The 25,704-nt window shown below is 40.7% G+C and overlaps 1 protein-coding gene across 1 annotated transcript in view; it reads right to left on the bottom strand.

The window, feature by feature from the left end:
* Window positions 1-1,077: 1,077 nt before the first annotated feature.
* LOC129639096 (uncharacterized) overlaps window positions 1,078-25,704 on the bottom strand; it is a 229,641-nt gene continuing 205,014 nt past the window's right edge. The window contains exon 3 of the mRNA XM_055563985.1: window positions 1,078-1,298. Within this exon, the coding sequence (XP_055419960.1) occupies window positions 1,210-1,298 (89 nt within the window). The 3' untranslated portion in view covers window positions 1,078-1,209. The remainder of the gene's footprint in view (window positions 1,299-25,704) is intronic.

Genomic DNA, 25,704 nt, shown 5'->3' with positions numbered 1-25,704 from the left:
AGTTTACAGCAGAAAATGTAAAGTAGGAATATTTTATTATGAAATATTGCAAACACGCCAAGTTATGGAAAATAAAATACTTGCATACTTAACACTTGGCTTTATCAAATGTTAACATTTTTCTGTATTTGCTTCAGGTACATTTTAAGTAATGAACACTAGAGACAAATGCAGCCTCTGTATTGACTCCTTCAACCCATTCCTCTCTCTCCCCTCAAGTTCACCACTACCTTGAATTTGCTAAAATGTTATGCTTTCCAGAATTATATGTTACACATAATAATATGAATATTATAACTCATATATGTATAAATCTAATTATTATATATTGTATGTATATGTGTTATTTTTTGCAGTTAAAAAAACTTTATATAAATGTTGTTATAAAGAATGGGTCCTGCAACTTTCTTTTCTCTATTTATAGTCTGTTTTTGAGATTTGGGCATATTGATGATATATATCACTCTGGATCATTTAAACAATTAATCTAGCATTCTGATTTTTGATGTACCACAAATTATTTATGCATTTAACTATTGGTTATTTCTACCACATACAGGTTATTTCCAATTTTATGCTATTATAAACAATGCAATTCAAATCACAGATAAAAATTCTTCAACATATCTTCGCAACCATCTGTGTAATAATATCTTTTTACTATATTCCTAGTAGTGAAATTGCTAAATTTATTTCTGTTCCAATGTCCCAATCTCACAGTTTATACAGCTTTATAATAAGGAAGGATATTGTACAAAAGAAATCTCCCCTCCTTGATCATCTCCTTTCAAATGACTTCAGCAATTCTTGGTACTGTATACCACTATAAGAATTTTAGAATCAGCTTTGCAGGTTCTGGAAAATCAAAACAGATGAGAGAAACCAAAACTGGATACATACATATACATACATTCCCCCAGCTCCTACCCCCAACAGCAGCAATAACAAGTTGGAATTTTTTTAAATTGCATCAAACTAACCTCTTTATTTTGGAAGAATTGACGTCTTTTCAATATTGACTTTTCCTATGTGTGGTTGATGACACAATTATTCAAAATGTTCACTTCCTCTTTCTAGGAGAGCATCATATATTCACATCCATTTGACATAAAGTTTGGCTATATGACTTACTTTAACCCAGTTGATGTAAGAAGTGACCTGTACTGCATTTGAATAAAAATTCTAGACATCACGTCTCTTTTCACTCTTTCAACGCGAGCAGCCATGCCCCAGATGGCAGCTGCCCCTTTGGCCAGCATACCAGAATGAAGAGGAACTTGAGCGAAGCCACAGCTGTCCTGTGATAGAAATGACACAAAAGCAAAAGTCAACTTTGTTGTCGTAAGGCACAGAGTTTTCTGTAAGCCATTTGCTACTGCTTTAAAACTCAGCCTAAACTAACAAAAGGAGATAATCAGGACCCAAAGTGAGGGTGCTGTCATAAAACACATCCAATTATGTGACATTGGCTCTGAAGTTAAGTGGTGTTTGGAAAAGATACAGTTATTAAAGGCTGGAAAGAAGGCAATCATATTATGAAGTGGCAAACATTCGGTAAAGAATCACTAGTGATCCCTCAGAGAGGCAGATACTGTGCTGAATGAGCCTGTGGGTTTAGGGAGAGAGGGCAAGAGACAATATTCGCCATGTGGCTTCACTCCTACTGGCTGCATTTGAGGAGATACTACAAGCAAGAACTATACCTGACCAAGATGTGGTCCACTTTGCAATCAAGAATGAGAGAGAATAGAGTGAGGCCGGGATTCTGGGACTTTGTAGGAATAGAAGCACCAGATTCCTACCTGTAAGGTCAGCACAATTTAGCCTAAGCTGACTGATGCAACATCCTTGAACACCCTATCTCTCTCTCTTTAGATATTCTTTTACATCCTTTATCTATTTATCTGGCTGTGCTGGGTCTTAGTTGCAGCATATGGGATCTAGTTCCCCCATCAGGGATTGAACCTGGGTCCCCTGCATTGGGATCGTGCAGTCTTAGCCACTGGACCACCAGGGAAGTCCCTGTTTTACATCCTTTAATAACAGCTGAACTGATTGGTAGTGACAAAAGCATTTTTGTTATTGTTGGTAATGAGATCTCTCTTTTTAAATACTTCTTAGTTTTATGGGTAATATATATGTGTGTGTGTGCGTGTATATATATTTAAAAAACCATAACAAATCTACCAACATATTAGTAATTCCCATGATCACTGTTATTTTTCATTTACTACTTCTTCTCTTTAGTTTCATTTTCTGATGGGCCAAATCTTTTCCTTTACTATATATTACTATTTTAGGGCCAGTCTGTAAGTCTGTGTCAAACTATTTCCCACTCTTGAATTTTAGTTTTGCAATTTGTCATCAGACTGTCATTCAGGCATAGATCTTTTCTCTCTCTCTCTCTTTGATAGCTGTGGCAGAGACTAGCTACATGATTAACAACCCAATTTTCTCTTCTTGGGTGCAAAGCTAAACTACATTTCTCAGTCCCCTTGCATCTAAGCAGAGCTATGTGACTAGTAGTTCTTGCCCCTGTAACGTGACTGTAAGTGATGTATCATTTCTGATATGATGCAGATAAGACCTGCTATGCTCTTTCTTTATTTCCTGACTGGAAACAGCAGTACCAGTGGAAGACCACAAGGATCACAAGGATCTAGCAAATAGAGATTGGATTTTTAGAAGGTCATGTGAGAGGCTTTTCTTTTTTCCCCCAGCTTTCTTGAGATATAATTGACATGTGACATTATGTAAGTTTAAGATGTGCAATGTGTTGATTTGATCCACTTATATACTGCAAAATGATCACCAGCACAGTGTTAGATAATACCTCCATCATGTCACATAACTGCCTTTTTGTTCTTGTGATGAGAACATTTACGATCAACTCTTTGAGTAACTTCCAAGTATACAGCACAGTATTATTAACTATAGTTACCATAGTGTACATTAGATCCCAGAGTTTATTCACTTTATAACTGTAAGTATGTGCCCTTAACCAACATCTCCTCATTTCCCACTGGCCCCTGGCATCATTTTACACTCTTTGTTTCTAGTTTGCCTTTTTTTAGATTCTACACATAAGTGATATCATATAGTATTTGTCCTTTCTGTCTGACTTATCTCATTTAGCACAACGTCCCCAAATCCATCCATGCATTTATATTTAGCATCTAGCTTTATTTATCTGGAGTAGGACAGTAGGTAACTAAATTTTTCTTTCAATCTTTGATATTTTACAGTTTCACTATAATATACAGGTGTACCTCAGAGATATTATGGGATCAGTTCCAGACCACCACAATAAAGTGAATATCACAGTAAAGCAGTCATGCAAACTTTTGTTTCCCAGTGCATATAAAATTGTGTTTATACAACTTTTAAGTTGTATAACTTTTAAGTGTGCAACAGCATTATTTCTATAACATAGACATAGTGTCTGTGTCTAAAAAAACAATGTACATACCTTAAATTAAAAATACTTTATTGCTAAGAATGCTAACCATCATCTGAGCCTTCAGCAAGTAATAATTTTTTAGCAATAGCAAAGATCATGGTCACAGATAACCATAATAAATAAAATAATAATGAAAAACTTGGAAATGTGAGAATTACCAAAATTTGACACAGAAGTGTAGTGAGCAAATGCTTTTAGAAAAGTGCACTGATAGATTTGCTCAATGCAGGGCTGCCACAAACCTTCAATTTGTAAAAAAACATAATAAATGCAAAGTGCAATACATATGAGATATGGCTGTATTTGATTGTGATTTCACTTTATTCTGCTTGGTACTTGGGGTACACTCTTTTAAAAATGGAGGACTCAATTCTTCAAACACAGGAAAATTCTCAAATGCTATGTCTTCAAATATCGCCCTTTTTGCTATATCCTCTTTCTCTTCTTCTCTAACCCTATCAAGCAAATCATGTAACTTTACAATCTATTTTCCATGTCCCTTATCCTCTCTCTGACACTTTATTGTGGTGAAATATACATAACAAAAAATTACTTATCATTTTAACTACTTTTAAAAGATATTATTTATTTTTTAATAAATAATAAATAAATAAAATGTTTTTATTTATTTTTAAATTTATGCTCTGAGTCTTAGTTGTGGCACCTGAACTCGTAGTTGTGGCATGTGGGATCTAGTTCTCTGACCAGGGATTGAACCTGGGCCACTGCATTGGGAATTTGGAGTTGTAGCCACTGGACCACCAGGAAAGTCATTTTAACTACTTTTAAGTGTGCAATTCAATGGCATTAAGTTTGTTCACAATGTTGCACAAACATCACCAATATCCATCTTCAAAACTATTTCATCATCCTAGATAGAAACTTTGTACTCATTAAATAGTAATTCCCCATCACTCCTCTCACCATGACCCTTGGTAACTTCCATTCTTTTTTCCCCTATGAATTTATCTATCCTAGGTACCTGATATAAGTGAAATTATACAATATTTGTCTTTTTGTGTGTGGCTTATTTCACTTAGCAAAATGTTTTCACGTGTCATCCATGTTGTAGCATGTGTCAAAATTTCCTTCCTTTTTAAAGCTGAATAACATTCCATTCTATGTATATACTACATTTTGCTTATCCATTACCTGTGGACACACATTTAGTTTGTTTCCATCTTTTGGCTATTGTTTTTTTTTTTTTTTTTTTTTTTTTAATTTTATTTTATTTTTAAACTTTACATAACTGTATTAGATTTGGCTATTGTTAATAATACTGTTATGAAAATTGATATACAGGCATCTCTTTGAGTTCCCACTTTGAATCTTTTTGGGTATGTATTGAGAAGTTGAATTATTACACCATATGGTAATTCTATGTTTAACTTTTTGAGGAACCATCAAAGTGTTTTCTGCAGTGCTTGTAACATTTTGCATTCTACCAGCAATGCATGAGGATTGCGATTTCAATTTCTCCATATTCTCAGCAGCAGTTATTTTCTGTGTGTGTGTGTGTGTGTGTGTGTGTGATGTTAGCCATCTTAATCCCGATGAAGTGGTATTTCATTGTGGTTTCAATTTATATTCTAATGACTAATAATGTTTATCATCGATTCAAGTACTTATTGGCCATCTGGATATTTTCTTTGGAGAACTGTCTATTCAAATCTTACCCATTTCTGAGTTGGGTAGTTTGGGTTTTCTGGTTGTTGAGTTGTAGAACTCTATATATTCTCTCTGATATATTTTCTCTCTCTTCAGTGTTGCTTCTCTGCAGAAAATCCACAAAAGCATGAGCAGGGAGATTCAGGCTACAGCGGAGAGCCTTGACACCAGAGCACACTTTTGCCTACAGGCAAAAAACTAGAGACCTTCATTTATAGGAACACTTTGCCATGTGCCCATTGCTCTCTTCCTAACATTTGGGCCATGTATCTTAAATTGGGGGTCACTCAGAACAGAGTCGGACACGACTGAAGCGACTTAGCAGCAGCAGCAGCAGCAGCAGCAGCAGCAGCAGAGCTATGAACCGTTGGGGATGAGCAAACAGAACTGAAGCTGTGGGAGAAGTTCTGCTCCTCCACCTGCAGACAGAACGATGGTCACATGCATCAGGGAGCAGTGATACAAGACGGACCCGACCAGTGCCCCTCAGCACCCCTTGAGCACAAGGAGCAGGATGAAAGGCAGAGGAGGGGGGTGTCACACGCCAGCCCATTAACAAAGCCCAGGAAATAAAAATAAAATCTGAGTAACAGACAAAGTCTAACCTTCTTTTCCTTTGCCTTTGTGCTCTGTCTAGATCCCCTTGCTCATAGGGGGCTGTGCGTGGAGCCCTTCCACCTGGCTCTTCAGACCTGGGTTGCAGTGAGAAAGGGCTGGGCTGATGTCTCAGCTCTGCCTTGAGCAGGCCTGACACTGTCATTCAAGATGGCCGTGGCCGGTGTGCAGAGACAATGCATCCAGGACTGATGTGGGGTACATCTGCGGCTGTTCTCGCCTCAAAAGAAGGCCTCATCTCGTCCTCCACCCTCAACTGGGGAGATCCCTATGAAGCATCTCTGGTGGCCCCAGCCTGGGTACCAGTTCCAGGCCAGGAACTGAGGCCGGATATATGAGGTGAGGGCACTAAATCTTAGCCAGGAGACCAGTGGTCAGTGACAAGGCCCTGGCTTTTCAGCTTTGCAGAAAAGGATTCCCACGAAGATGGGAAGTACTGAAACAGGTGTTTGTTAGGAGGAAAAAGGGGGCTTCCCTGGTGGCTCAGTGGTAAAGAATCTGCCTGCAATGCAAGAGCTGCTGGAGATGTGGATTCAATGCCTGGGTCGGGAAGAGACCCTGGAGAAGGGAATGGCTACCCACTCCAGTATTCTTGTGTGGAGAATCCCCATAGACAGAGGAGACTGGTAAGCTACAGTCCATAGGGGACACAAAGAGTCAGACACGAGTGAAGTGACAGTACATGTGCATGCAGTTGGGAAAATAGTACAGTATGTGTGAATAGACATGGGTGGACTCAGAAAGCGGGTGGACTCAGAGTTGCGCCTTGGGGTCCTTTAAATCAATAACTTTTATGGGGCAATTCTTCTGGGTTTCTTTTCACCAGTCATTTTGATTTGCCTGCTTCAGAGCCCATATTTGGTACATCTCAGGGTCTTTCCATGTGTGCAGGTACATCTCTGAACCAAGATGGATTCCAGCAAAGAGGCTTTTAGATAGCTTAGCATCACTCCCCTTTTGACCTCCAAGGAGCTTTCTAGTTGGGAAGGTTTTCTTGACTTCTAGAATGAGAAATATGTGGTCTCTTATCTCTTATCTGGGCAGAGCCCATCCTGTACTCAACCGTCCTACTATTGATATTCTGGTGTTTCTGTCCACAAGGAATGAACTCCAATCGCTCACCCAGGGGTAGGGGGTGGGGCATCTACCTCTTGTCTCAGGTCCAACCTATGGTGCCCCATGTATTGAATTTCCTTTCAGTATCTATAATGTTTCCTTTCAGATAGTGTACTTTTCATCTCAAAATTCTGGTAGGACATTTATCATATCTTTCATTTCTCTTCTAAGCTCATGTTTTACTTTAAATACTTGAACATAGTCGTAACAGCTCTTTTAGAGTCTTTTCCCACTAAATCCATCACAGCTGCCATTTCTGGTTCCATTTGTAGTGACTGATTTTTTCCTCCTGGTTATGAATCACATCTTCCTGCTTCTTTGCATGTCTAATGATTTTTGATTGGTTGCCATATATTATGATTTTATATTGTGGGATGCTAGGTCATGTTTTTCTTTAGCGTGTTGGGCATTGTACTAACAGACATTTAAATCACTTACAAATCAACCTGATCCCATAGGGGCTTGTTTTTGGCTTTATTAGGGTGGATTTAGAGTAACTTTTACTCTAGTTTAGCCTCTCTACTAAAGCATGATCCTCTGAGCTCTTCAGTGAAGGCCTGGATGTTCAACATGAAACTTCTCTAGCTGCCCAGAATTTAAACATCTCACAGTTCTGTGTGGAGAATCTCTGGGAATTATTCGGATTATAGCTCCAATTTCTCTTTTAACCAGCATCAAGTATTTTCACCCTATGCATGTATACCTTAGTATTCAGCAACAGATTCAATGGTTTTCCTAAGTTTATTTTTGCAGCTGTTTTCTCTGAACATCTCCCTCTTTCCTGGTACTCTCCCCACAAATTCCAGCCATCTGAAGTCTTCCTGAACACTCACGGCCTCTTTAATTTCAGCAGCATCTCCCAGCTATGCTTGGAATTCTATCTCACAGTCAGGAAATTGCCTCTAGGAAGAAAGTTGATGCGATTGTATGTCTTACCTTAATTTTTTTTTTTTACATCCTTATGATCCTGTACTGCCTGTTATTCAATGTCCCAAAATTATTGCCTCATATATTTTGACCAGTTTTGTGGTCTATGATGGGAAGGTATTTTGAGCTCCAGTTATTCCATCATAGCTGGGAGTAGGAATCTCAGTCTTTGAGTTTTTAAGGCCACATTTCCAGAACTTCCCTGGTGGTCCAGTGGCTAGGACTTTGAGCTCCCAATGCTGGGGACCCGGGTTCAATCCTCATTCAGGGGACTGGATTCCACATGCTGAAACTGAAAAAACCCACATACTGCAATGAAGATTGAAGTTCCTGAGTTCCACAACTAAGACCTGAAGCAGCTAAATAAGTAAATATATAAATAAATATTAAAAAAAATAAATCCACATTTCCTCCTCAAGAACTTGGATATAACAACAAAATAAACAATACTTTCCCAGTTATTCAGGTATGGTGTCAGGGTGGGGAAAGTCATGGAAGTGGGGGTGAACTGTGGTCTTCCTGAATTATTGAGAATAAGTTTGGAGATATTAAATTTGGAAGTGATGAGACATTTGCTTGGAGATCTTGGAACAGGAGCCATTAGGGGATATAGGGTATCTACTATAATAAATGCCCTCAATGTTCTGATTAATATTCTTTGGACTTGCCTGAGTCACTTGAAGCTATGGACATTCCCAGTAAGCTACAGCTTCCCATTGCCAAGTATCTGTATATCTCTGCTCTTTTGCCCAGGGTTTTCTCTGGTACTGCAAAAGCTTGCTCAGCTTTCTGGGGGCACAACCTATGAGGGGACAGCTGATGGCCCCAAGGACAACTTCCAACCTAGGGGTAATAGGAAGAGCTGGATAAATTCCTCAGTGTCTTTAACCTCCAATGGGACCATTTATTATTATAGGATGTCATCATCAAAGTAAAGCAGGTAGATATAGTTATCCCTTCTCTCTTTGGTAAGCTCTCTTTACAGTAACAATTTTTTCTTTAAGGCTGTAACTGATTTTTAAAAATCCACTTATATTAGGGTAAAATTGTTCAAAAGTAGAAAGAAGAAGCATCAAATATCAAGCATTGTGGGTCCAACCACCCTAGGGATAGCCTGATACATGATCAAGAGTGAGAAAGGATTAAGAAAAGTTCTTCCAACTTGTAGAAGCCCCCTGACATTTTCTGGGCCCCTTCTTCCTGATTTCAAGTTAAGTGTCCACATTTTCCTTTTCATTTTAATTTAAAACCATGGACTGTTTGGGCTGACTGACCTGAATATGTTAATGGTATGATCAATGTGTTTTGAGGAAGTCATCTTATAACTAATTATGTGTGACACAAAAAGAAAAATGAAGCCTAAAAGTAGTTTTGATGCCTAGAAGGAAAATCAGCTGCTATTATAGCTAATGCAAATTTCTGCAAAAGGGAATCATGCCCTAGAGAAACAAGGTATTTTGGTAAAGAATATCCTGCCCAAACAAGTTTACAAATTCAGATTTTAGAATCATCAATTGCAAACTGCTTTGTTTTTACTTTTTTTCCCCTAAAAGTTTGAAGAAGACTAAGTTCAAATTAAGAAGATATTCTCCATTATGAAGGCAGTAGTTGAAATGTCACCCTTTATTTCTAAAGAGCTTTAGAGTTTTTAAAGAATATTTTTTTTCCATTTCACTCTCTTTATAAACTCCTAAGTGAACCAGAGCATGAAGCTTAGCCATAAACTACAAGGTAGTAAGAATGCATGGTGATGTAAGAGTAATTCCTATCCCAGACCAGCTTGATTCTATTAGAGTAAGGACAGAATGATTTTGATACTGAAAACTCAGCCTCTGTGCACCAGTGCTGAATTGAATCTCAGAGACAGAGTTTTGGGTGAAGTAGAAAAGAATAGCTTTATTGCCTTACCAGGCAAAGGGGGACACAGAGGGTTCCTGCCCCAGAAAACTGTGTCCCAACCTGTGGGAATTTGGTGAGGAGTTTTATAGCAATAATTCAAGGGAAGGATTGCTGATAAGATTAGGGTGTGTGGAGGGCCTGCACTCCTTTAATCTGGCCTCAGATAGTCTGCTAATCTTGATGAATTTCCTGGTTCCTTTAATCTTGCCTCTGGGGGTCTCCTAATCTTGATGAGTTTCTCAGGTTTCTATAATCTGGTTTTAGGTGGTTTCTTGATTGCTTCTCCTTTGTCTCTGCATCCCCTCCCTTCCTTGATGAACAACTGTCTGAATCTGCCCTTTGGGACTCAGGGGAGATCTAGGAGGCTGGAGTCTGTTCCCTACAAACAAGAAATGGGGTACATGGAAAGTTTTCCTTGCCTAGGAGCCCCACAGGGTCCTGCTTGGTTTCAAAATCTGGAGGGGAAATGAGGGAGTTAGAGATCAATGGGTGTCCCTGAGAGTGTGCTGGGGGCCTGGCCCCCACTCTCTGTGGTGGGCCTGGGCCCTTGGGGAGTGATGCCAGCCTCTGATGGGTTTGAGGTGATGTGAGGGTAGAAGGAAGGAAGCATGCCACACACCTCAGATGTATCCAGGAGACTGCAAGCCTCTAAGAGAAGATTCTCACACAGCCAGGCTCCAGAGCAGAGGACACCAGGCTAAGAGAGGTCCCCCAGCAGATGGCCCTGAGGTCAGCCTTCACAGAAGCCCATGCGCCTTGGTCTGCTGTGGGGACAAGAGTTGAAGTATTTTAAAACCTCTCAGAGCACACCAGTGGGTCTGAGGGTGGAGAAGAATCAGAACTATGTCCTGGTGACCACAGGCCATGATGGGATTAGAGACTTCAAGCAATGAATGCCAGAACTCAACCATGAACATTAGATGAGCAAGCTAAATTCTGATTAATTTGGGTAAAAGACAGGACCTCTGTATCAAGAACCCTCTTCAGATCAAAGCCTAATTTGTAATAAGTCACCAGAAAGAACTAGCTTATTACTGAGAACAAGGGATGGTGAATACAAAGTTATTCAAGAGCTGGAGTTTCAAGCTGAAAATAGCTGTTACCTTGAATTGGCAAGGGTAAGGGCTCTTTTTTTTTAATTTTACTGAAGTATAGTTGATTTACAATGTTGTGTTAATTTCTGCTGTATAACAAAGTGATTCAGTTATACATATATTTTTTCATATTTTTTTCCATTATGATTTATCACAAGATATTGAGTATAGTTCCCTGTGCTACAGAGTAGGACCTTGTTGTTTATCCATTCTGTATGTACTAGCTTGTGTCTGCTAATCCCAAATCCCAACCCATCCCTCCCCCACCCCCACCCCCCATCTCCATTCCCCCCCACCCCCAGCAAGAGTAAGTTTTACACTACTGACTGCTTGGAGTATCAGTAGCTACATTAAATATAGTTAAGGGAAAAGAAGAAAGTTACATTTTTCTGGGTTATTTGAAAGTTTCGTTATTTTAAAGACTTCCCTGGTGGCTCAGACGGTAAAGCATCTGTCTACAATGCAGGAGACCTGGGTTCGATCTCTGGGTTCGGAAGAGCCCCTGGAGAAGGAAATGGCAACCCACTCTAGTACTCTTGCCTAGAAAATCCCATGGACGGAGGAGCCTGGTGTCCATGGGGTCACAAAGAGTCGGACACGACTGAGCGACTTCACTTTCACTTATAAAATACATTATTTAAAGGATTTATATAGTGATTACTCTAAACAGTAAGAAAAATTGTCTCACAACTGGGACTTCCCTGATGGTCCAGTGGTTAAGACTCTGTACTTCTAGTACAGGGGGCTTGGGTTCAATACCTGGTCAGTGAACTGAAGTCCTACAAAAAATACACTGTCTCATATTTGAGTTTTCTCATATTTGCACATTAAATTTAAATGTTACATCTTTATGTACTCACATTTTGAGATTTTGAATTTAATATCCATGACCTTTGTGTGAGTAAGTTACCCATTTCCTTATCTCATGGGAAAAGGTCTTCTGCTTTTGGAAAGATTGCAGGCAGGATGTATCTGTATAAATCACCCTCTCTGTCTCCATCTCTGTTGGTTCACAAACTCAGGAGCTTTTCAGGTGAAATATGAAACTAGTCCCCATACACGGAGGGCATGGAGCAATGGAAGGAAGAGCAAGATCACTCCTTATTGGCCTTAACAGGGTTCTGTCACAGGTACTATTCAGATGGTAGCAACAACACGCTAGTTTCTCAAGGTGGTGTCCCTGGGGCAGCTTCTGTGTGGGGAAGGCAAGCAGAAGACACATTCCAAGGACAAAGCTGGGGGTGAGGAGCTTCCAATTGCCTGAGTCCACCTTGAGGGTCAACTGGTGGACATGTCCTCTCTCTGACCTCCTGCAACAATCTCAATCTCTATCTGTCTTTATCTCTCACTTTTAAGGGTCCTTATGATTATATTTGGCCCACCAGGTAATCCAGAAAAATCTCACTGTTTTAAGGTCAGCTGATTATCAAGCTTCATTCCACCTATAACTGTAATTCCCCTTTTGCCATGTAAAATAACATATTCATAGGTTCCAGGCATTAGGACATGGACATCTTTGGGCAAGGGGGTTCATTAGTCTGCTGACCACATAGAACTGTCATTTCCCCTCATAATTAACTATGCATTTAATGCAATGTCTATTAGAATCTTGATAAGGTGATTCTAAATATCATGGAAAAGAGATAATGGACAAAAATAATAAGAGGTTTTTGAAACATACAAATAATCATGGTGTCTTGCTCTACCAGACATAAAACATGCTATATGGCTAAAGTAATAAAAATACTTTGGCACTGGTGAGTGATAGATGGTGTTATGAAAACTGAAAATTCACTGGGTTAAAAGTAGAGCCTTCTGGGCTTTCCTAGTGGTGCAGTAGATAAAAATGCACCTGCCAATGCAGAAGACACTGGTTCGATCCCTACTCCAGGAAGATCCCACATGCCTCGGGGTAACAGCCTATGTGCCACAACTACTGAGTCCATGCACCCTAGAGCCCATGCTTCGCAACAAAAGAAGCCCACACACCACAATGAAGAGTAGGCCCCACTCACAGCAACTAGAGAAAGCCCTCATGCAGCAAGGAAGATCCAATGCAGCCAAAAAGAAAGAAAGAAACAATTTTTAGAAGAGCAGAGCCCTTCTGTACATAGAATACTAGATACATTCCAGATGACTTAAATACCTAATTGTTAAAAAAGAAAAACCCTTAGGAAGCACTAGAGGTACACACACACACACAGAGTCTCAGACTGGAGAAAATTCTTTTTAAAAACCTGGAGGCCATAAAGGAAACTACTGACTTATTTGAATACATGCAAATCTAACATATCTATACATTGAAACATACCATAAACAAAGATAAAATATTAATGACAGTCTGGGAGTATATTTTAAATACACATATCAAAGAATCAATACCCATGACATATATATATATATATATATATATATATATATATAGGACTTCCCTGTAGCTCAAACAGTAAAGAACCTACCTGCCTGCGATGCAGGAGAACAGGGTTTGATCCCTGGGTTGGGAAGTTCATCTGGAGAAGGGAACAGTAATCCACTCCAGTATTCTTGCCTGGAGAATCCCATAGACAGAGAAGCCTGGTAGGCCACAGTCCGTGGGGTTGCAAAGAGTCGGACATGACTGAGCGACTAACACACACACACACACACACACACATATATGCAATAGAAAAACAATCCAATTAAAACTGAATATAGGAAATAAATTAGTGATTTATTGAGGAAGAAAATCAATTATCTAATAAATATATAGACGAATCATGGTTTGAAATCAGGAAAATGTAAATTAAGCTATAATAATATGTCTCCAATTAGATTAGGAAAAAAATACCTGTAATATCTGATATTCACCGGTACTGTAGAAATGGACCCTCATATCCTGGGGTCCATTTGGAATAGCTTTTTTGGGGAGAGTAAATTTGGGAGTATTTTTGAAAGTTAAAACTATGTCCATTTCTATAAATAGAAGTGCTCTCATGTTTACAACCCTATTATGTATAATTACATTTGTGGAGGAAGTTTTTTTTTAAAAAGTATGTGAATAATTATGTTGTTACAGTAAAATACTGGAAACAATGGAAGTGTCCAGGGATAAGAGAAGGATTGAATAAAATATGGTACATACTCCCTTTGCAATTTGAAAAATATGTGACAGATCTACATGTCCTGATATAGAAAGATCTCCAAGACATATTGGTAAGTGAAAGAGAAAACTGCAATAGATCTAGAATTACTTCATTTGTGTAAAACAAAAACATATAATATCTGCAACAAGTAAGATATAATTATAATACAATCTTTTATGTAATATGTTTGGAAGGGCACACACTAGATTGATACTTCTGTGCTGCCCACTGTCTCTGCAACACACACACACACACTCAATAGAATTGTAATATTCAGTTCAGTTCAGTTGCTCAGTTGTGTCCGACTCTTTGTGACCCCATGAATCGCAGCACACCAGGCCTCCCTGTCCATCACCAACTCCCGGAGTTCACTCAGACTCACGTCCATCGAGTCAGTGATGCCATCCAGCCATCTCATCCTCTGTCATCCCCTTCTCCTCCTGCCCCCAATCCCTCCCAGCATCAGAGTCATTTCCAATGAGTCAACTCTTCGCATGAGGTGGCCAAAGTACTGGAGTTTCAGCTTTAGCATCATTCTTTCCAAAGAAATCCCAGGGCTGATCTCCTTCAGAATGGACTGGTTGGATTCAGCCACAAAAGAAGGAAGTTCAGCCTTTTGCAATAACATGGAAACATGGACGGACACTGGGGGCATTATACTAAATGAAATAACTCAAGTAACTCAGAGAAAGAAAGATAAACCTGTAATCTCACTTATCTGTTGTTATCTTAAGTAAAAAACAAAAACCCAAACCAAAAAAGAAACAAACTCATTGAAAAAGAGATCAGATTTGTATTTATGAGAGGCAGAAAGTGAAGTGTGGAGGAACTGGATGAAGGTGGTTAAAAGGTATAAACTTCTAGTTATAAGATAAATACTGAGGATGCAAGCAAACAAACAAAAGCAAACTCTGATTACTGTTGACTCTAGACCCACAGCAATACATTTTTGTAAGAAAGATACTGAAATCTGAATGTACTCTTGATACGCTCTTGTTCTCTTAATGTCCTTAGAAATGCATGGCATTCAGTCAAAAGACTAAAGTGAAGGTTTTTTTCTCATAAGCTCAACTAATCATGGAGTTAGCTATCTCTGAAAAGTAGAATGACTTCTTAGTGACATTCTTAAAGAGTGACTGTAAAACTTGTCTTCCATAGGCTGAATCTAGGACAAAATTGTTGAAAAAGATGAGGGGGTGATGACAATATACATAAGTGCTTCAATGTCCCTGAATTTGTCACAAATGGAGAGTTTAAAAAATAAAACCTACAACACTTTAAAAAGTCTGCCTCAGGCAATCTCAAAACGTTTGACATTTCATTTATTGGAAAAATGTAGCTTTTTGTAATTAAAAAAGTTTTGACAACTGAAAGTGACTTTAAGACCTGTTAAAATCAGGTCAGTGAAGCTGCTGCTGATCTCAGTTTTCATTCTTCATGTTGAGAGACTGGAGGCTGTGGAGTTTTAGCTGCAAATGTAATAGGCATTGCAAAGTGAAAATGCATCCCAATGAAACATTTTTAGAGTGCAATGATGCACAGAATTGCAGAAGCCTGGGGAATCCAAAATAAGTTTTATTTATGTCCTACTTTTATATGGTAGCTACAAAAGAAATGAGCCCTATTACTGTAGCATTCTGTTGGAAGTAATCCTTAGTTCATCTGTCAACTCCGTCAACAGTATTTCGACTGCAACAGTCATGAATGTTCACTGGATCAAGATAGCTACTGAAAGCCATATATGAAGACAACACAAGGATTAATTATGCCAGTGGGGCCCTCACTTCACCTCCTATGTCGTCTGGGTTCGGTGCCTCCTTTATTTGTTTGGGTCCAGGCTAGTGGATGCTAGGATGGTTAAAGCATGGTTCACATTTCACTCTAGATACAGTCTATGCGACAGTAATTGCTAAGGAAAATCGCCTACTCCCTAAACTGCCTCTGATTGATTATCGGACTGCAGCTTCATTTATTTGCAGAACTCTGCAGTCCTCAGTCGCCTTCACTACCAGCTCTGCCTGTTCTCTCATCAGCCTCCTATGACCTGCCTCTTCTAGGGATGAGAGGAGTGTTCCAGCCTCTTTTCAGTTGATGGGAAAGAATTTACAGATTGGGTTCTTAACAAATATGAACTTTCTTGAATTCTCAGCTTCAGTTGAGGTTTGTTTGTTTGGAAGTAAAGTAACTGACTCTTCTACATTTATATGAAAATAGACTTTACTGGAAGGATATGGGGTTGCTCACCAAATCAGAGGAAAAACAGAACTTGATGGGCTTTAGAAAACATAGGGACCAGGAACAGGAATTAAGGACACTTTATGGAGAAATTCCAGAGGTGGGAGAAGGAGTGCATTGATCTGGCTTGTATTGCATTGGCCAGGGGGAGTGTGGGGCATCTTCACAGACAGTCCATGGTGACTATGCAATGTGGGAGGAGGTTATTGTTCAAGGAAACTTGACACCCTACTCACCAAATGACATGGCATGAATGCTGGGTGGACAAAATCAGCAGATGCTCCTACATTTTGAAACATATAATAATAGATGCCACAGTGCTCATGATCAAGCATCCTCTTTGGGTATAGAAGTCCACGGTTTTGGTTTTTAAGCACTCCATCCCTCAAGTTCACAGAACTTCACTGGGTAGCACTTATTTAGATTCTGGAGCCAGACTGCCTGGATTTGAATACCAGTATTCAAACCTGTGTGTGCTTGGAGTTGTTGCTTAACCTCTCTGGATCTTGGTTTCTTCATTGGAAAAAAGGGGATAATGAAAAGTGCTTTCATCGTAGTGTTCTTATGATAGTCAAATGAATTAACACATTAAAACCCCTCATAATAGTGTCTGACACCCAAGAGCTATATGTGTGTGTGTGCTTAGTCGTTCAGTTGTGTCCAACTGTTTGCGACCCCATGGACTGTAGCCCGCCAGGCTTCTCTGTCCATGGGATTCTCCAGGCAAGAATACTGGAGTGGGTTGCCCTGTCCTCCTCCAGGGCATATGAGCTATTATTAGGGAGAGATAGTATGTTGTCATATGGTCTGAGGTAATTAACTATTGTTTAAAATACTAATTCTGCTTATTAAAATGAAAAAAAAAAAAGATGTCCCTTTCCTGGCTTCATAGGCAGCAATATTCCTGTTGGATGTTCCTCATGATTGTGCTGTGTCCATAGACTGTCACTGTATTGATTTTTTTTTTATTATTTTTTTAATATTTAATTTTTTAACTTTACAATATTGTATTGCTTTTGCCATATATCAAAATGAATCCGCCACAGGTATACATGTGTTCCCCATCCTGAACCCTCCTCCCTCCTCCCTCCCCGTACCCTCCCTCTGGGTTGATTTTATTTGGTGCTGCTGTGACAAATCACCACAAGTTTAGATGGCTTGTGCTGTGCTGTGCTTAGTCGTTCAGTCGTGTCTGACTCTTTACAACCCCATGGACTGTAGCCCATCAGGCTCCTCTGTCCATGGGGATTCTCCAGGGAAGAATACTGGAGTGGTTTGCCATGCCCTCCTCCTCAGTTGGCTTAATTATACACATGTATTATCTTATTGTTCTGGAGGTCAGAGTTGCATTGGGCTAAAATCAAGGGTAGGCATGGCTGCGTTCCCTCTGGAGGTTTTATAAGAGAATCTGTTCCTTCTCTATTCAATTTGTTTGGTCCATGGCCCCTTCTTCCACCTTCAAATGCAATGATAACATTCCTCTGACCTCTGTCATCACATCTCCTTCTCTGCCTCCTTCTTTCCCTTATCAGGACCCCTAACTTTACATTAGGCCTGCCTGGATAATCCAGCATAACTGCTCCTTGCAAGATCCTTAATTTCAGCACATCATTTTGCTTTACAGGTTCTGGAAATTAGGACATGGACATCTTTGGGGGAAGGTATTATGCTGCCTATTGTAGCCACTTATTAATTAACTGCTACATTAAGAATGTTTAATTATTTCTTATCAAGAATGGTTGAGCTTGATCACTGAGGTGAACATAGCTTCTCTGTTATTCTTGGGTAATAATCTGTCAGAAGCCAAAATTGAAGGGTCAGGTTTTTGAATGAAAAAATACTAATTATTGAAAAAATAGATTTCTTTTGTCAGATGTGTCTTGGTTTGATTTTGAAATGGATTAAGACAAGGATTTATGGGTTTCCCTGGTGGCTCAGTAGTAAAAATCCACCTGCCAGTGCAAGAGACACAGGTTCCATCTCTGGTCCATTCCAGGAAGTCCCACATGCAGCAGAGCAACTAAGCCCAAGTTCCACAACTATGGAGCCTGTAGAGCCAGGGAATCACAACTACTGAAGCCCAAGAGCCCTAGTGCCTGTGCTCTGCAACATGAGAAGCTACTTTGGTGAGAAGCCCATGCAGCACAACTAGAGAGTAGCCCCTGCTTTCCACAACCAGAGAAAAGCCCACAAAGCAATGAGGACCTAGCACAGCCAAAAATAACTAACTAAGTAAATAAAAAAATGTTTAAAAAGGATTTCTTCCCAAATAGACCTGGCGTTAGTGGTAAAGACATTGTACAGGAGGGTGTGATCAAGACCCCCTGTGATCCCCAAGAAAAAGTCATGCAAAAAGGCAAAGTGGTTGTCTGAGGAGCCCTCACAAATAGCTATGAAAAGAAGAGAAGCAAAAGGCAAAGGAGAAAAGGAATGATATACCCATTTGAATGCAGAGTTCCAAAGAATAGCAAGGAGAGATAAGAAAGCCTTCCTCGGTGATCAGTGCAAAGAAATAGAGGAAAACAACAGAATGGGAAAGACAAGAGATCTCTTCAAGAAAATTAGAGATACCAAGGGAACTTTTCATGCAAAAGAAGAAAGAAAGTGAAATCGCTCAGTCGTGTCCGACTCTTTGCGACCCCATGGACTGTAGCCTACCAGGATCCTCTGCCCATGGGATTTTCCAGGCTAGAGTACTGGAGTTGCCATTTCCTTTTCCAGGGGATCTTCCTGACCCAGGGAAGGAACCCAGGTCTCCCACATTGTAGGCAGACATTTTACTGTCTGAGCCAGGGACACAGATATCTTTCATGCAAAGATGGGCACAATAAAGGACAGAAATGGTATGGACCTAACAAAAGTAGAAGATGTTAAGAAGAGGTGGCAAGAATACACAGAAAGAAAGAAAGAGAAGTCGCTCAGTTGTATCCGACTCTTTGCAACCCCATGGACTGTAGCCTACCAGGCTCCTCTGTCCATGGGATTTTTTTCCAGGCAAGAATACTGGAGTGGGTTGCCATTTAGAAGAACGATACAAAAAAGATCTTCATGACCCAGATAATCATGATGGTGTGATCACTCACCAAGAGCCAGACATCCTGGAATGTGAAGTCAAGTGGGCTTTGGGAAACATCACTACTAACAAAGCTAGTGGAGGTGATGGAATTCCAGTTGAGCTATTTCAAATCCTCAAAGATAATGCTGTAAAAGTGCTGTACTCAATATGCTAGCAAATCTGGAAAACTCAGCAGTGGCCACAGGACTGGAAAAGGTCGTTTTCATTCCAACCCCAAAGAAAGTCAATGCCAAAGAATGTTCAAACTACCACACAACTGTACTCATCTCACATGCTAGCAAAGTAATGTTCAAAATTCTCCAAGCCAGGCTTCAACAGTACGTGAACCGTGAACTTCCAGATGTTCAAGCTGGATTTAGAAAAGACTGAGGAACCAGAGATCAAATTGTCAACATCTGTTGGATCAGCAAAAAAGCAAGAAAGTTCCAGAAAAATATCTACTGCTTTATTGATTATGCCAAAGCCTTTGACTGTGTGGATCACAACAAACTGTGGAAAATTCTTCAAGAGATGGGGATACCAGACCACCTGACCTGCCTCCTGAGAAATCTGTATGCAGGTCAAGAAGCAATAGTTAGAACTGGACATGAAACAACAGAAGGGTTCCAAATCGGGAAAGGAGTACATCAAGGCTGTATATTGTCACCTTGCTTATTTAACTTATATGCAGAGGACATTGTGTGAAATGCTGGTCCGGATGAAGCACAAGCTGGAATCAAGATTTCTGGGAGAAATACCAATAACCTCAGATGTGCAGATGACACCACACTTATGGCGGAAAACAAAGAACTAAAGAGCCTCTTGATGAAAGTGAAAGAGGAGAGTGAAAAAGTTGACTTAAAACTCAACATTCAGAAAACTAAGATTATGGCATCCAGTGTCATCACTTCATGGCAAATAGACAGGGAAACAGTGGAAATAGTGACAGACTTTATTTTTGGGGGCTCCAAAATCACTGGTGATGGTGACTGCAGCCATGAAATTAAAAGACGCTTGCTCCTTGGAAGAAAAGCTATGACTAACCTAGACAGCATATTAAAAAGCAGAGACATTACTTTGCCAACAAAGGTCCCATCTAGTCAAAGCTATAGTTTTTCCAGTGGTCATGTATGGATGTGAGAGTTGGACTGTGAAGAAACCTGAGTGTTGAAGAATTGATGCTTTTGAACTGTGATATTGGAGAAGACTCTTGGGAGTCCTTTGGACTGCAAGGAGATGCAACCAGTCCATCCTAAAGGAAATCAGTCCTGAATATTCATTGGAAGGACTGATGTTGTAGCTGAAGCTCCAATATTTTGGCCACCTGATGTGAAGAGCTGACTCATTGGAAAAGACCCTGATGCTGGGAAAGATTGAAGGTGGGAGAAGGGGACGACAGAGGATGAGATGGTTGGATGGCATCACCAACTCAATGGACGAGTTTGAATGAACTCCGGGAGTTGGTGATAGACAGGGAGGCCTGGCGTGCTGCAGTCTATGGGGTTGCAAAGAGTCGGACACAACTGAGTGACTGAACTGACTGAACTGAAGTGGTAAAGAACCCACCTACCAATGCAGGAAACATGGGTTTGATCCCCGGGTCAGGAAGATGCCCTGGAGGAGAGCATGGCAACCCATACCAGTATTCTTGCTGGAGAATCCCAAGGATGGAGAAGCCTGGAGGGCTACAGTCCATGGGGTTGCACAGAGTTGGACATGACTGAACACACATGCATACACAGCGTTGGCAAGTTTGACACCTTTGAATTAAGAAAGTTCAATGCTTGGTCTTTGGGTTACAGGAAAGGCCTGTGTGTTCTGTCTCAAGCTCTAATTACAGACTCTATCTTATCCACGGTTTACCCTGGTGGCTTGGTTGGTAAAGAATCTGCCTGCAATAAGGGTGACCTGGGTTTGATCCCTCAGTTGGGAAGATCCCCTGGAGGAGGGCATAGCAACCCACTCCAGTATTCTTGCCTGGAGAATCCCCATGGACAGAGGAGCCTGGTGGGCTACGGTCCATGGGGTGACACAGAATTGGACACAACTGAGCGACTAAGCACAGCACACATCTCCATGGGTGGCTTTGTGCCTTCCTGTTGGGCAGTGGTACTCCATGGAAAGGTGATTTTGCTCCACCCAGGGGATATGTTGGTTGTCAATAACTGAGAGTGGATGAGTGCTACTGACAACTGGTGGGGAGAGGCCAGGGATGCTGCTAAACATTCTATCAGGCAGGGAACATTTTCAACTCCTGAAAGAAAGAATGGTCCCACCCCAAATGTCAATAGTGCCAACGCTGGGAAATCCTGTTCTGGTGAGTGTACTATTTTTTCCCCTTGATTATTTGACTTCTGAGACAGTACACTGGGCTTCCCAGGTGGCTGAGTGGTAAAGAATCCACCTGCCAATGCAGGAGACACAGAAGACAAGGGATGCATCCCCAGGTCAGGAAGATCCCCTGGAGAACCCACTCCAGTTATTCTTGCCTGGAGAAACCCATGGGCAGAAGAGCCTGGCAGGCTACAGTCCATGGTGTCACAAAGAGTCAGACACAACTGAGTGACTGAGCACACACACACATGCACGGGACAGTCTATTACAGACTATAGGAAAGGTTTTCCAGCCAATTGAATTTAGATTTTACCAAATCATGTTTTCTTATCATTAAGCAGATGTAATTTGGTCTGTTAAAAAATAGCCAAAAGTTTATGATGATTCTATTTGAAAAATAATGATATACTGAAGAAAATTCTGGATATGAGGCAAATTCATTCTATTTTATTTTTTATTGACATATACTTGATATACAGTATTCACATTACAGGTATAGAATGTAGTGATTCACAGTTTTTAAAGGTTATACCCCATTTATAGTTATTATAAAATACTGGCTATATTCCTTGTGCTGTACAATAAATCCTTATAGATTATTTTATTTTAAAACTGTTTTGATGGTGTCTCACAGATTGCAGGCTCTTAGTTCCCCCACCAGGGACTGAATCTGGGCCCTCAGCAGTGGAAGCACAGAATCCTAAACACTGGACCACCAGGGAATTCCCCATGGTAGCTTATTTTACACATAGCAGTTTGTATCTCTGAATCCCCTACCCCTATAATGCCCCTTCCATCCTCCCCTCTGGTAACATCTAGTTTGTTCTCTGAATCTGTGAGTCTGTTTCTTTTTTGTTATAGTCACCAGTTTACTGTACTTTTTAGATTCCATATGTAAGTGATATCATACATTATTTATCTTTTTCTGTCTGACTTATTTCACTTAGTATAATACCCTCCAAGTCACCCATGTGGCTGCAAATGGTAAAATTTCATTTTTTTACAACTTAGTACATAAATATATAAATATATATAAGTATACACACACACACACACATATGCTACATCTTCTTTATTCATCTGTTGATGGACACTTAGGTTGCTTCCAGATCTTGACATTCATAAATAATGGTGCTATAAACATTGATGTGCTCATATGTTTTCAAATTAGTGTCTTTATTATTTTCTTTTTCAGATTTATACCCAGGAGTGGAATTGCCTGGAAGATCCCATGGACGGAGGAGCCTGGTGGGCTGCAATCCATGGGGTCGCTAAGAGTCCGGCACGACTGAGCGACTTCACTTTCACTTTTCACTTTCATGCATTGGAGAAGGAAATGGCAACCCACTCCAGTGTTCTTGCCTGGAGAATCCCAGGGACGGGGGAGCCTGGTGGGCTGCCGTCTCTGGGGTCGCACAGAGTTGGACACGACTGAAGCGACTTAGCAGCAGCATAACAGTTTTATTCTTAGTTTTTTGAGAAACCTCAGAAACCACACTGTTTTCCACAGTGGCTACACCAATTTACATTCCCACCAAAATTACTAGGGTTCCCTTTTCTCCACATTCTTGCCAACATTCGTGATTTGTGTTCTTTTTGATGATAGCCATTCTGACAGGTGTGCGGTGATAATTCATTGTGATTTGATTTGTGTTTCCCTGATGATTAGCAATGTTGGAGGCAAATTCATTATAGACTCAGTGTTTCAGCTTTTTTTTTTTTACATAACTGATTTAAATAAAAGATTTATTTTCCTTTCTGTGAGAGGGGAGCATGGCTATGATTACAAATTTCTTCTCAATGAAGGGTTTGTGAATCTTTTAAGACATAACTTTCCAATTTTCTACATCAATCATGTGAGGCTATAAACTCAGAAAGTATTTGATGTAGATGAGGAAACAGTATAAAATGGTCTTCTGCTGTCTACCTGACTGGAGGACAAAGGTACACAACTCCTCCCTCAGAAACCTGAAGAGACAAAGGAAGAATTCAGAGTTGTGACTTTCTCCTAGCAGCTGGGGGCTTGCAGCTGGGTGAAAATCAACCAGTCCCCTGGAGATGGCAGTAGCAGGCAGGGATGGAGATATTTTGCCAACCAGCCGCTGCAAGAACGCCGGCCGGCTCCTGCTCCGGACCTTGGTCTGTTCAGCCAGCCAGCCATGATGCATTCTTGTGACCGCAGAGAGCTGATACGGGGTGGGGGGGGGTGGTTATTACAGTGAAATTCCACCTTCTTCTCGGAAATTTAGTTCTCCAGTGCTGCCTTAAGTGCTTTCTGAACAAGGTCTTGTGTAAGTGAATGCTTGTTTTGTTTTGTTGTTCAGTTGCAAATTCGTGTCCAACTCTTTTTGTGACCCCATGGAGTATAGCTTGCCAGGCTCCTCTGTCCATGGGATTTCCCAGGCAAAAATACTGGAGTGGATTGCCATTTCCTCCTCCAGGGGATCTCCCCAACCCAGGGACTGAACCTGTGTCTCTTAGGTCTCCTGGGTTCTCCTGCATTGGCAGGCAGAATCTTTATCGCTGAACCACCTGGGAAGCTCAAGTGAATGAATACATAAATAATATTCCTAGAGCTGATTAAGCCCTATCATGCCTGCTTTATGGGTAAGCCCTACCACATTTGAAAACCTACTGAATTACAGGTACAATATTGATAGGCACTAAGAAACCAAAGGTGATAAGAGCATATTCTTGGGTTAGAGACATTTAAAAAACATACAAATCAGTGATTACAGTATAATTCTCCACGACCAAATAACCCAGTGCTGTAAAAGCCCATGGATCAACTTAACCCAGCTAGAGGGGTCAGAAACATTGTCCTGATGAGATGGGACCTGAGCTGAATTGTAAAGAATACATGACAGTTACCCAGGTGAAGAGAGTTAAACAGCGTTCAGGCAGGAGATGTGATATGAATAAAGATCTAGGGGTGGGAAACTGTGACATTTGCTGGATTACTGGATTGCAAAGTGTCAGGCAGGGGGACTGGAAAGTTATGTGGCAGCCAAATTATAGATGTGCTAGAAAATAAAACACTTTGGAATTAAAGATGTCCACAGTGTGCAGAAGACTCCTCTGGGGTTCTTGTTTTCAATGGATTTCTCGTCTCCATCTGCAGAGATTGCTACACACTCTGCCAACCTGTGGACCTTGCGCTGGAGGTGAGTGACTCATAGTCCCCAGTTCAGAGCGTGCTGTCATCTCCATGCTAAGTTCTTCTTTTATGCTTGTTTGTTCGCTTATTCCTTTCCATGCCCCCCTCCTGCCCAGCTTATTCTTGGGCCTCACTCTTATTCCAGTTCCCCCTCTGCAACCCTCTCTGTTCATGGATCTTTGCTTAAAAAGAAATAGTGTATTTATTTATTAATTTTTGGCAATGATGGGTCTTCATTGCTGCACAGGCCTTTCTCTAGTTGCAGCAAGTAGGGGCTACTCTCTAGCTGTGGTGCACAGGCTTCTCATTGCGGTGGCTTCTCTTGTTGCAGAGCATGGGCTCTAAGGCTTGCAGGCTTCAGTAGCTGCAGTGTGTGGGCTCAGTAGTTGCAGCTCTCAGGCTCTAGAGCACAGGCTCAATAGCTGTGGTGCATGGGCTTAGCTGTTTGGTGGCATGTGTGATCTTTCCAGACCAGGGATGGAACCCATGTCTTCTGCGTTGGCAGGCAGATTCTTTACCACTGAGCTACCTGGGAAGCCCCCAAATAGTGTATTTTTTAAAAGTATACATTTGAAATTTATGTAAATGGTGTTGTGTTCTGAATTATGTTTCTTGCAATATTCATCCAACGCTTTGTTTTTATGCCCTTGCCACATTGCTCTGTGGTACCTCTGGCTCCTTGCCTGTGACTGCAGTATGCCTCCCCACGTTTTGTTTACCCAGTGGATCATGCCTGATACATTGTTTTTCTCTTTCAAATCCTTCCCAGGGCAAACAGGCTTTGAAGAGCATTCTCATTCACACCACATCCCTTTATGGGCCAGATGAACATTTTTATACCCACAAAGGTTCTATTTCAATGCATCTGAGGTCAGGCTCAAATAATTTAAGTACAATTAAGCTGCTCTGCTGCTGCTGCTGCTGCTACTAAGTCGCTTCAGTCGTGTCCGACTCTGTGCGACCCCATAGACGGCAGCCCACCAGGCTCCCCCGTCCCTGGGATTCTCCAGGCAAGAACACTG

This window comes from Bubalus kerabau, chromosome X, assembly GCF_029407905.1.
Source record: "Bubalus kerabau isolate K-KA32 ecotype Philippines breed swamp buffalo chromosome X, PCC_UOA_SB_1v2, whole genome shotgun sequence".
Lineage (NCBI taxonomy): Eukaryota > Metazoa > Chordata > Mammalia > Artiodactyla > Bovidae > Bubalus > Bubalus kerabau.
Note: the sequence above shows the minus strand (reverse complement) of the source record. Positions and strands in the feature narration are given on the sequence as shown.